A 13,510-nucleotide genomic window follows, 5' to 3' on the forward strand; every position below is an offset into this window, starting at 1 on the left:
TCAGCTACTGGACAACCTTGCCTACCTTACAGAGGACATGAAGAATAGGAACATGTGTAAGAGCTCCAATAACCAAAAGTTGATGCATCGCAACCTGACATAGAGGAGGGAGCCATTCATAAGCATTATTTTAATGCCTGTAACAGTCTTTAAAAGACAAAATTGATCACTGCTACTGAAACTACTAACAGTCCCCTGGACAAACATTGCCTTCAGTTCACAGCAACAACCTCCATGTACAACGTAATTATTGTAGGAGGATTATCGCATTGGTGTAAAGTGTGTAATGAATAGACCAAACACAGCTAGACACACCTCCTTCTCACTTAAGTCTTGCATATAAATTGTGTATATCTGGATTGTTGTAATGAGTTGTCTCTTCTCTTTGAAGATGTAAAGATATACTTTTACAAAATACTTCGGCTTGTTCAAAGCATTAATATACCTAGCCAGTGTCTAGGAAATTTGCTCCACTCATCTTATGATGGGATTGAGAAGATATATGAAGTCAGCCTTGCTGACATGTCAAAGTTATAAGAATAGTAGTATTATTATTATTTCTCTGTGCCTTTTAGTGTGGAAATTGAGGATTATATTTTTTTATTGTGTAATAGAAACTTTATCACTGTCCTTTTTGTTTAAGCTTGCTGTATCAGTTATTATTCTCCATTAATAATGAATATTTTTATATAGATGAGTTATTACATACAGATATATTTTTAACATTTTGTCAATATATCATTTACAGAGAACTAGAGTCACAAGAAGGATTAAGAGTTAATGCTGAAGGTTCAGCAGCTGCTGTTGCAAAGAAAATTCAGAATTATGAATTGGAATTGGCATCTTACAAGTAAGTAATATGGAACTGTTGTCTGATTATGACGTGCCTAGAAAGCCCTATTTGTTTTTATTTCTTACGTTGAGTTTTTAAAATATCAATCATGATGACTATTATTACTCGTTTTTTCTTGTTTTTGTTTTCATTGTTATAATTGTTGCTACAAACCTCTTTCATGCTTTCTCAAGGAAACATAAAAAGCATTCTACTTTCATGGATATTAAGCCAAAGAGGCAACTATATCATTTACCTCCCGAGGTTATCAATCTCTCTGATCTATCACCAACTACTGCCAATGTTCCTATGTCAGATGAGTACAAAGTAGAATGGGTCAAAGCTAGAGCAGAAATGAAAAGGCGCAAGTCTTCAGCTTCTTCAACAGATAAATCTGATAAAGCTAGTGTGTCCACAACATCAAACAGAAATTCAGCTGGGTCATCATACCCATCTTCTGAGTCTTTGGCTTGCCCCAGTGATTCATCCACAAATTTGGTTGATTCCCCCATTCGACCATGCTGTAGGAAAGATGTTAAACAACTCAGTGATGATGATGATGCAAGAGAACATAAATTAATTCATGCACACACAGTAGATGTTGTCCCATCAACAGCTGCAGTATTAACTGAACCAGTAAGCACCTCCAAAATGATTGAGGTATCACCTCTGAGACCATCTTCCTTAACTGTTATGACAGGGTCTCATCCTGTTTCTGTTGTTTATTCTGCATCTCGTCCTAGTGTCTTCCATCGCACAGTCTCTCCTGTTGAAAGATCTGGTTCACTAAATGATGATTTACCTAGCAGTATCTCTGAAATAAAGGAAGACATCCCTGTTGTTACCGAGGAGAGAGTGATGAAGAGAGAGCTTTCAATTCCAAGCTTGTGCCTAGATGATGATGTCACTGAAAGTGTCAAAGAAAGCCCTGCTTCTGATGACTTCAAGAGCTCAGTAGCAGCAATACGTAGTTTCTATGAAGCCAAGAAGGGAATTTTGTTGGGTAAATCTAAGAGTGAACCAGGCTTCAGACTAAGGTTAGAGAAGTCATAAGGAAAGCAGTTCGGAGTTAGTTATCGTGACACTAAGCTGTAGTGTTGAATTATGGCTGTGCTTGATTTTAAGAAAAAACGCTGTTTAGAGTTGACTTGAGCATCCCCAGGTATGCTTTTGTTGCTATTATCGAAATGCTTGTGTCCCTTCAGGATATCTAGGTGCTGTCCATAGAATAACTCATATTATGTGGATTTTGCCATTTTTTGTTCTGTGTGAATTCTAAATTAGTGATTGCACTACTTTCTTATTTATTCACCTACCTGTTGATCTAAAGAAAATTATTGTATATTTTCATTGTCTATTTTGTAGAAAGGTATTAAATTTAAAGTCACATGCTAGATTTGATTTTGATGCCTTCTGGCAGTATAGTTTTGAGAAACTTTTGTAGTTAATCAATATGTATCAGTATTATTAGGTAATTTAACCAGACCATCAAGCTAAAATTTGTCATTTAACCTTATGTTGCCTCATTTTTTTTCTATTTTGGGGATGATGATAGTTTTGGTAGATGGTAAGGTATTTTAATATGGTTACTCTATGATTAAATGTGTTTTAGTAGATGATTTAGGTCATTTTTACCCTTATTTATTATTTTGTGGAATTGCCAGTCCACAGGTTTAAAAGTCCAGTTGATTATTTATAACCACTGAATACTTTCAGCTTCATTTATAAATTCACCTTGTCAAGTACTAATACTTGCAGAGTCATAAATGAATAATCTCTGACCTCTGTTCTCTCTTACCTGATATTTCCTGAGTGTACTCGCAGACTTCATATTATGCAAATTCTTTTATTTACTGACGTTTTCATTCCTGCAGAACGCAAGTTGAAACCTTGCGGAAGGAATTGGAAGAGCAGGAGGCCTCTTACAAATCTCAGATAACTATTCATGAACAAAAAGCCCATGAAAATTGGGTAAGTATAATGATTAATTAGATTTCAGTATGAAAAGGTTTGCAGTATTTATACTTGTAATTTTGTATGAAATATACAAAAGCAAACTGATGACATTGAAATATAAAAAAATGGATTAATTTTGGCATTTTGAATAGGTTGACTTCTGTTTTGATTCTACTTTGCATTTCCTGTAAACTGTATAAAAACAAAATAGGACTTGTAACTCCCACTTGTCTTTTACTTTCTTTTGAATATTTTGCCATTTTGGTCTTATTAATTTTTGCTGCATATTTTTCAGCCCCAAATCAGTTAGTACTTCATTGTAACCCATATTCTGTATTTGAGATTATGGCTTTTTTATCATCTATTAGTCAAATATTACTCCATGAGTCCTTCAGTTTTAATCCCATTGAAGCAAGTAAACTCACTACTGAAAGATGACCAGCTTTGAATTTAATCAGATGAATTTACTTACTTCACTGTTTGCAATTTAGTTTTTAAGACAGTTTGGTATCCATTACATATACAGTAGCATCAGAATTGCAATAGAATAAAATTTTTTTCAATTTAGTTACAGGCACGTTCAGCGGAACGGAAAAATGAGGAACAGAGACAAGAAAACAGTCAGTTAAGAGGGAGACTGACAATGTTACAGAAGGAGAAGGAGGAGGTCCAGCAGTCCCAAGTGAACATCATTAAGCCTACACCAAAACGTAAGTTATTTTTTATGTTTGTACTTGAACTTTATATACTCTTATGTAAGTCACTCAGATTAGAATTGCTTGTGAGTTAAAGCTGACCTCCATACTTGAGATGTCCCTAAAACCAAAGTACAAATAAGGATACTTTCATTAATTATTCAGGTGATAGCCATGACAGGTCAAATGTTAATAGAAGTTAGCTCCTTTTATAGAATATGTGAAAAATGGTCACCAGCCTCATAATATTGAAGGAACAATAACATTTTTTGCATGGTGCTTAAATATTTAATTTATTGTGTACTGTGTGTTTAAAGCTACCCCCCCAATACATTCAATATCAGGACAAGTTTTGTTTTCGTTGGAGTGTACAAGCTTTTTAGAGTTTTTAGTTGGATTTTATTGGAACTGCAGTTTATATTTTTATCCTCTGAGAATTTCTAATCTACATAGCACCCTCATTTACAATGTTTGTTCCAGAAAGAGTAGAAATTTAGTCAAAGTGTTTTACAAATACAAAATGCTCTGTGTAATAATACATTATCTTAGTTGTATTCTGTTATATTAAGGAAAGCTTAATTCTGGTATTTTCGAAGTGCTTTATGCTGAAAGTCCTTGCTTCTGTTTGGTTAGTAAATTGTTGAATGTAATAGTATTTACAACCCTTAGTAGAAACAAATGGCAATTTCCTTCAGAGAAGAATCTGCAAGTTGATATAAGTAGCAGTAAAATTCAGCTGTACATTGAAAGGAAAATTGATTTCTAAAGGTTATGTGGCTGTATTATTGTTGCCATTATTAGTTCCCTTATTAATTTAGTACTACAACATATTTACCTTCAGGTGTAGATGCTAATGGAACCATGTCCTCTCCAAGGCCCATGGTAGATGGTGTAGATGGTGATCATTCTGGCCCTCCATCCCTTCACAGGGACCTAGATTCTCCCCCTATACCTCCCCCTCATCCCATGCATGGGCCACCAATGTTGCCCATGATGTTCCCTCCTGGAGGTCCCCTCCCTCCTGGTGTGCCTCCTCCTCATGGTCTGCCTCCACCACCACCTGGTCTACCCCATGGTGTTCCCCCACCTCATGGGCTACCTCCTCATCCATTCCTTCCTGGAGAACCTCCCTTTATGGGGCCTCTCCCACCACTGCATGGAGATCGTCGCCTTCCTCCAGCAGGTGGTATGTCCTCGCCTCCATTCCGTCGTTCTGGCTCACCTTCTTACGACCACAGAAATGATAGGTATTCCCCCTTAAGTGACCGATCACATATATCAGATCGGCGACATTCTCCTCCTCCTCTCCGCCGTAGACCATTGTCTCCTGAAATGCATCGTAATAGATCTCCAGATAGGAGATCTGATCGTACAAGGTCACCCGACAGGCGATCAGATAGAATTATGAGGTCCCCAGATCACCGTAACGAGAGGAGGTCTCCAGACCGGCGATCAGACAGACGATCTCCTGACAGACACTATACAAGGTCGCCTGATGGTTACATGAGACATAGGAATTCTCCAAGAAGCTACTATGATGAACCTGACTACAATAATGACGACTCAAGGTTACGTTCACATCATATAAAAGGTATTATGCTTTAATCAGTACATTTGAACATGAGATGTTAAATCTTTTTAAATTAAAAAAAAAAAATCTTCCACATGTGTGGATATTATTTACTGGGTTATTTCTCACTTGTGGAACTTTTTTTTTTTCATGCAAAGATTTAGCATCAAAAATATTTCTCAATTAAGGTCCTTGCATGTTTTCACTGTAAACATTTTTTTTGCATGCTTCTGTTACAGGGAACACTAATTTCAGCAAATTAAAAACATTTTGGCAATCTGTGGAACAAGGCCAATCGGTCACAGGGCTTTCAGACAGTGAGTCCTTAGGTGGCAGTAATTGAGGATATACTGAAAGAAGGTTAGCTTAGCTTTGTAATAAAAAATTTATGAAGTAAATTATAAATAAATGCACTTTTCTTTAGATTGTACATGCTAGATGATAGTGCTGTCAAGTAAAGGAAAATTTAATGGGAAATGCATTGTAGTAATGTTTTATTTAGAAGGGAAAGTTGTTTCTTATTGGAAAGCTTTTTATAACTTGCCTCCCATAGATCCCCAGCTGTTGTTTTCTGTCTTTAATTTTCCATTCATCCACTTCAGTTTTTTCCCACGTGGCAGCCCAACCACTCTCTCTCTCTTAATGTTGTTAAGGACAGTTCTTTCAGGCCAGTTGAATAGTCAAGCATAATGTAATTGTATTTTATCATTATCTAAAGTACTGTACTTTAGAGCTATTTCTATAGACATGCAACATATAGCAAGTTCTATGTAAGTTTGTTCATATGAATATAAATACCTGTACATGAATGAAGCCAGGTAAGTAACTGCACCTTGTAATGGTGCATACAGTAGTGAAAGCTTTGTCAGAAGGGAAACCTGGCTTGGATTTTCTTTGGAGTTTCAGGAAACAAAAAGTATTCCAAAAGTGAAGATAACTGGAAAAATTAGAGATTACAGATTTGCAACAGTTCAAAGAGTACATGAACTGTATATAGATAAAGTTTAATGTTGTAGTAGTAACTGAAATGAATTGTGTATTAAGAAAGTAAATTGATAGCATATCAACTTTCATTACAGCAAGTAAGTTTCCCTTGGAGAACAAGGTAAGATGGCATGTCGCCTTATTTAAATACATAACAGTATTTTGATTTTTTAAGAAATGCCATTAGCTATCCTAATTCATTCTCCAAACATTTTCAGGGAAGAAGACCTCCACACCTTTGGGTCCAAATGATCGATGAGGGAAGACTTAGTGGGTTATCTCATCTTCATTCTTTGCATCAACAAATCATACACCATCTGATAATTTTCATTTACAGAGTGTAAGTGCTACATTGTGATTGTATACTTGTTAAGGAACTGTGAATTTGTAAAGAAACATGTTCAAAGTGTCTTTCAGTATTTTTTATTATATTTATGTACTGAAATTTATTAAGTTTAAATTATGACTCTTGTTTTGTTATCAGTTGGTCAGTAATGAGATCACATGAATTTACTTAAAACTTTAATTTGTGAATGAAAGATTTGAAAGAAAGGTACTTTTCATATATTAGGGCTATGACTATGGAAGTGAAGTTTGATAAATGTTGATGGATTGAAAAAAGCTAGAGTTGGTGCTTTTGTTAACTGAAATTTTAACAGGATTTTCTTTTGTTACTTTGTCTATATTTTTGAGCGTTACTTATGAAAATAGTTCTGACTGAGCCAAACTTACATTAAGTTTTCTAAAAGGGTCACCTAAGATAACAGATATTGTTAGGATGTGTGAAAGGTAGCCATTGATGTGTACATTTGTAATTTATGTATATTTAGATTGGTGCATTTTGTACTTGATCCCCCACAGACACCATTTATAAAAGATACCATCATGCTGGGGTAACCTGGTGTTATAAGACAGGTGCATGAGGTAGCAGGGTGCTGTCTATTTGTAGGTGCATTTGTCTTAATATTATATCGACAGAAACATTTAAATTTAATAAAATTCTAATGATACTACTGGAATTTTTCGTCTAATCCTTCTTGTTAGTTTAGTTTTGATGTATTGTTGCAGCCAGTACATTTGAGATAATTTCACTGTGATTATTCCAATAAAAAATCAATGCGTTATGTGAAAATGTAAAAAATATATTGAATAAAAATGTTGTTGTTCTGTAGCAATACCCACTGCTTTTAAAGTGAAGACTGTAAAAAGTAAGTTTTCTTATTTATTTAATGAAACTTAAGAGGGTATCAGCACAAGGTCTTATTAGTGACAATGAGAAGCTGTTCCAGATATTTAGAAATTTAATAAATTTTTACCCGTCTATAAAGGAAGAGTGAAGTTTCTGCATTCCAGGAACTATTAAGTTAAAAAATATTTAATATAGAATTAGAAAACCAACTTACAATGGAAAGGAAAATATTACGTTTCAAGTTGCTCGTTAAGTTTCCAGTTTCACATAAGGTGCTTTCATAATCACATAATAAAGTGCTTGCATAATCACATAACCAGAAAGCAGATTTGACAGTCATGACTGAGCCAAGTCAGTAGTGAATTATCACATGGCCACAAACAAGGTTATGTCAACTTTTTACTTTGATTCAATGAAGTAAAGCTATAGTTCTCAAGGTGGGAGAGAGCTACTACCTAAATCCCATGTCTCTAGGTCTTGTGCAGTTGCTGTAAATGAAGGTACAGTAGTTAGCTTTTTACCTCAACCTGCATTATTGTCCCCTTTTCTGCAGTCAGGATTAATAACTTTTGTTTAGCCAAATGTCGGTTGGATTGCTCATAACATGAAGGGTGAGAATGGACGACATGCCTTCTCAACTGAAAAATTCTAGTAGCAGATTTGGTGGAGTGGAGTGAAGTGAAGGCACATCAAACCCTGCCCCCTGCTGCGCCTGATCTTGACAGACTGACTACCCTTAATTCACCGTGGATGAGGTATCTAAAGGTAGATGTGCTAGGGTAGCTTCTTTTAAAATGGCATTATTTCTCCTCTAATATATGAATGAGAACATCATTCCAGAGGGGAATTGCAACGACTGCAAACACTTTACAATCTGGAGAAATCTCAGTTTTACATTTATAATGCAGAACTGAGATTAATAAGCAAACTACCATAGCAAGAAAACTGAAGCAAGATATAGGTTACAAGGACATCTCAATCTGGCAGAACTTTTGTTCTGAACAGTTCAAGTTCAGAGCCCAAACAATGGAAATAGGAAAGACATCACACAAATATGCCAAGAAATAGTGGCTGCTATATGTTCAAATACTTTTTAAACTATTTTTAACAATGAGGCTGATCAAGGACACAGCATAGAAATACACTTTATAAACAAAATAATAGACCAATGAATACAGTGAAAGTAGTCCATCTCTTAGACATTAAATAAAAGCTAACAAAGGTATATAATGGGCAACAGTAAACCAATACCATTATTGAAAACAAGAAAAAACAAAACGCCAATACCAAGACAGAACTGGTAATTACAGTGTCAACACTGAAACAAATGACCGGATACAGCAACCATGGCAATGGCACTGTAAAGAAAAGCCAGTACAGGCGCAATAGAACTGTCAGATTTTTGTAAAAGTCATAATGAAACATAGCATAACAAGCTTAATAAGAAATTTTGTAAAACATAAGCTAAAAAACGTACACGAAGAAGCCTGTTAATCAACCATTTGTATGAAAAAAAAAATGCATTGTAGGTAAATCTCTGGAAAAATGTAGTGATTCGTAAAGGGACGCTTAAGCTTAATAGTGAAACAAATCAACTTAGAAGTGCCAGGCCAAATAAGAAAAATGGATTGAAAAACATCAAAGATATAATCACTGAAGGATAAGTCAATGACTGTGTTCGTACGGGGATAAAACCAACTCCTTTGAAATCGAGAGTATCTTTCGGTGTCAGGTGGATTGGTCTTTGAATCGTATTGACAAGGTGGTTAACTGGTGGAGTTAGTTCGTTAGTTCGACCGCACTCCTAATGTAAAAGGCTCTGGTTTCCGTACCTGAGAAAATATAAATTATTTTCCAAAATTTCTCCTCACAGATCATAAAAATCTGACCACCTTCAACAGACTTAGTGTCAAGAGCTTCAGACAACATTCAACTTCTCCTTGAGGGATTATGAGCCCACGAGTAGATGTTTATAACATGGTATCTTCATCAAATCATGATGTCAACTTGGATAGTGCAGTATACATAGAAAACGTATAAAACCACAGTGAATGGTGCTGATTTTCAAACTTGTGATATTTAGCCATGCACAGATAATTAACAACTTTATCATATCCAAATGGAAACTATAATTTAGATGTTTTATTCAAGTAATATTCAGTGTCGTTTACAGTGTCATGTAAGGATGCTCCGTTGAGTGGAACCGGGAAACGGAGGTGACGCAACAAAAAAGAGAAAAAAAGCAGGTATGAAACTCCTAACCAAGAATTAATATTATGTAAGGTTCGTGAAAATTATAATTAGCGAAGATGGAAGAGAATTACAAAAAAAAGAAGATAAAAGAAGTGAAAAGTAGTATTGCCGTGTTAACTAAAAAAATTGACAGATACAACAGGATGAAAATAGAAATGTCACTTAGAAACTCGCCTATTTATCTGCAAATATGGTGTAATTAAGATATTTGTTTTTTTTTGTACTTTATTAATTCTACCTCAGAACTATGATAAAATCTAATTAACTGAACAAGAAATGATGACAATTATGTTAAGACAATGTAGTGTTGCCTTAACAAAATTACATTTTCCAAAAGTTCTTCTGTCCTCAGTAACAGTTACAGATTTCAGACTGAACGTTAAGAAGAAGGAAAGTAAGTATATAACGTTATATACTGTATATATATATATATATATATATATATATATATATATATATATATATATATATATATATATATGTGTGTGTGTATGTGTGTGTGTGTGTGTGTGTGTGTGTGTGTGTGTGTAATGTTATAAACCCTATGAATAGGAAAGTGGACGAAAAACATAATGGTAGAATTTGAAAATTTCTCGTATTGTAGGCCTATAACTCAGATTAATTGATACAAGGTTTTATATTTTACATACGCAATAGAAAACTAATGCCTGAGTCACAACTGGCAATCCAAGATCGTCGTAATGATCTGGTACTAATAGTTAGAGAATAAATGCCATCCATTCCACTGTACGGTAAAAATGTAACAGAAGATTTAAAATTTAAACAACACATTGAAGAAACAGTACTTCATTTGGAATTCGCTAACTAGCTAAGACTACTTAGACTAGAATCCCAGTTTACCAGCGCAACTCACTTCAGTATGTTTTGTCTTGTCGTTGTGCTGTTTGTCTGAAGTAGTTTGAACCTTCAAGTGACTGGTGTTCGAGTTTCTATTTTGAAACAATTAGTAAGTATATGTGATAATTATCAGCTGCTTAAAAATGCATGTCAATTCATAGTGATGCGAGTTGAGTTGAATATCTGGTGAAATTTTACTTCAAACCATTATCACATTTTGCTCTTGAAATTGTCATCTTCCTGTGTTTTAGTATGTGCTTTGAACTTTTTCTGGCGTCCGTTTCTTTAGTAAATGACTCCAGCAACCATCGATAACTTAACCTAACCTAGGGTCATAGATCCCCACCCTAGTGCATGATATTAGTTGGAGAACATTCCATGAACTTACTTTAATCTGCATGAAAACTGTCAATTAAGATCGTATTTCACTCGTGTTGTGTTTTCCCGTACCCTAAAACCCCGCTTTCTAACTTTGTCCCCCTGAATGATTGAATATCAAGATGGACTCCAGGTCCAAATCTCCAAAAGGACTCCTTTGCTAAAGAAATGAATGCCAGAAACGTTCAAATTATACATTAATCCACAAGAAAATTATGTTTTAAAGTCCAAAAATGGTGGTTTAAAGTGAAGTAATACCAAATATCTGAATGGTTATGTGAAATAGTCTGTCATATGAAAGTTGTTCAGGTAATGCCGATAGTAGCCTAGCACAGATGCTCATTGTCTAGCATTTGTCTTTTATTTTCCAATAAGCTAACTGAATGGAAGGCATTCTATCGGCTTAGATGGTAAGGCTTGTGAAACGAACTTTAGCTATGATACGTATTGTGAAATGTGACCCGAGTCCGTCAGTCAGGGAACTAGTATTTCAAAGTCTATAGTTAAAAATATATGTAAAAATTTTATATTTCATTAATAAGTATATACCCGGTCCTTGGTGGTGTACGTAATTTCGTTATGATGACAACAATGGCTCGACTGCAAGCCCTCGAAGAATCAAAGTATAAAATATCTTTATCTTCACGCCTTAATTTTCATATGATAGTCGGTCCGTGAATTCGTCATTCAGGACCATGAACATGAGTTATTATTTGTCTATATATGATTGTCCGAGCTTTAATAGCATCACATTTACTTGTTTGCCATTTTTTACCATACCCATGTACTGGGATTCGCTTGCAGTTTTTTGTCATTGGGCTTCTAAATATTGCACTTCACTGTGATATCCCGTCTCGAGGCTTAAAATTTTCCCAGAATTTTACTAAGATTGTCATTTATTATGTTCTTGGCACATTAGGGCAAACTACACGACAAACCACTTAGGTTGGTTGCATTGCTGTAGGATCGCTTTCGCTGTTGATGTTTCGTGGTGTGTTTACCTTAAAGAAAATTGTTTCTTGGAGACACTACTCGTAAAATGACACTAGCCACCGTGATAGAAACTTGGGAGTATTTAATTGTGCTTCATCATCATCACTAAGTAGCCGATATTAGTGACTAACTTTTAGCCGCTTTCCTTCTCTATGGTAGAACAAGAACATGGAGCCATGTTACTTCAATTTTACAACCGTTTCACAACCAGGGTATGGGTGGTTAATGGAATGGTTCCAGAAGAATGGGTGAGATTATGGTTAGGCTGGATAAAGTTGGAATTAAGACAGTTTGTCTTATTACTGCCCGTAAATTGGATAAGGTGCAAAGGTGGACGAATCACGAAGAGGCTTGAAGTGGGTCTCTAGACTTAAGCAACCAACTGTGAGATGGTAAGAGGAATAATTGTAACCGTATAAACCCCGTAGTGGGGTAGGGCCGCCAGTGCTCCTCACTGTAGGCATTACTAAACGTTCTTTGCAGCGTCCCTTCGGCCCCGAGTTACAGTCCCTCTCATTCCTTGTACTGTACCTCCTTTCATATTATCATTCTTCCATCTTGCTATTCACCCTCTCCTAACAGTTATTTCATAGTGCAACTGCGAGGTTCCTCCTGTTACACCTTTAAAACCTACCTACTCTCAATTTCCTTTCCAGCGCCGAATGACCTCATAGGTCCCAGTGCTTGGGCTTTGGCCTAAACTTTATATTCCAGTCCAGTAACTGTATAAAGATAAAGATTATAGAAGTGACCGGAAGCATCATAGATGCACAGGATTACTAAATATTCTAATGAGTTGCATGGTTGGATTATAATTGAGAAAGTAGGGGGGCCTGGCATAGGGCGTATTAGGGGAAGAGCATCGTAGTTTTAGGGAAGAAAAACGGCGTGTGATGAAGTGTTATGAAATTTAAATGACAAGTTTGGCAGTAAAGGAAATAAATTGTATGGGGCATACATGGACCAAGAAAATGTTTGTGGTAGAATCAGTTGTAAGGAAGGCCAAGGGGAGTTTGTGTGTAGACATGTTGCTGAGGTGACAAAGTTTTTTTGATGGAAGCCAAGCATTTTAGGATAAGAAGATGGAAGAGTGGCTGTTTTGGAGTTACAGTGGCTCTGAAAGAGGGTTGTGTTATGTCTTCATGGCTGTTTAATAATCTTTATGGATGGAGTGATGCAATGAGTAAGAATATGAACAACAGAACTTGGTGCAAAATTGTGTGATCAGAAAATGAATCGTGAGGGAACTACTGATGAGCGTTCGGTGTAGGTTTATAAAGCAGATAATAATGGAGAAGTTTTTTTTTTTTCACTGGTGTTCGTCTATAATTCACCAGTGATAATATGAACGTGACAGGTACCTGTGGCCTAATGTTGACAAAAAAATGTGCGCGAGCTTGGAATTGTTTGTTTTACTTTATCAGGGTGGTTTTAATTATGTTCTTTGTGCTGTTATTCCGCTGTTATGTAAGGTTGAATGCCAACAGCATTTAGAATTGTGCATATATTTCATAGACAATGTGCAAGTCTTCATGAACTCTGTTCTACGCTAGGAACCTGTGCTATTAAAAAGCTGCAGAATCGTTGTTTTTATGCAGAATCGTTGTTTTAGGATTGGCTTCTCGGTGAGCAAGTTATCTGGGTGGTGTAAAAAGTAGAATATTAATTTTATCTTTCTCACTAATAGAGGAAGTTTATTCCCGTTAGGTTTCATATTAAAAATTAATATTTTTCACTTTTTTAATTTACATTTCGACATACATAGATATACAAGGCATGGTGAACAACGAAGTGTTGTGGTT

The 13,510-nt window shown here is 35.6% G+C and overlaps 1 protein-coding gene across 28 annotated transcripts in view; it reads left to right on the plus strand.

Moving 5' to 3' along the window:
* Nucleotides 1-7,047, plus strand: part of LOC136848123 (transport and Golgi organization protein 1-like) — a 97,980-nt gene extending 90,933 nt beyond the window's left edge. For 16 of the 28 annotated variants that reach the window (XM_067120364.1, XM_067120361.1, XM_067120367.1 and 13 more), the window contains 6 exons: nt 749-850; nt 1,027-1,869; nt 2,707-2,803; nt 3,357-3,498; nt 4,325-5,074; nt 6,256-7,047. In XM_067120364.1, the coding sequence (XP_066976465.1) occupies nt 749-850; nt 1,027-1,869; nt 2,707-2,803; nt 3,357-3,498; nt 4,325-5,074; nt 6,256-6,296 (1,975 nt within the window). In that variant the 3' untranslated portion in view covers nt 6,297-7,047. Of the gene's footprint in view, nt 1-748; nt 851-1,026; nt 1,870-2,706; nt 2,804-3,356; nt 3,499-4,324; nt 5,075-5,292; nt 5,414-6,255 lie in introns of all 28 variants that reach the window. The other 12 variants (XM_067120385.1, XM_067120379.1, XM_067120380.1 and 9 more) reach the window with 2 other exon arrangements.
* The last annotated feature ends 6,463 nt before the right edge of the window (nt 7,048-13,510 follow it).

Source organism: Macrobrachium rosenbergii, chromosome 18 (genome assembly GCF_040412425.1).
Source record: "Macrobrachium rosenbergii isolate ZJJX-2024 chromosome 18, ASM4041242v1, whole genome shotgun sequence".
NCBI classification, from domain to species: Eukaryota; Metazoa; Arthropoda; class Malacostraca; order Decapoda; family Palaemonidae; genus Macrobrachium; species Macrobrachium rosenbergii.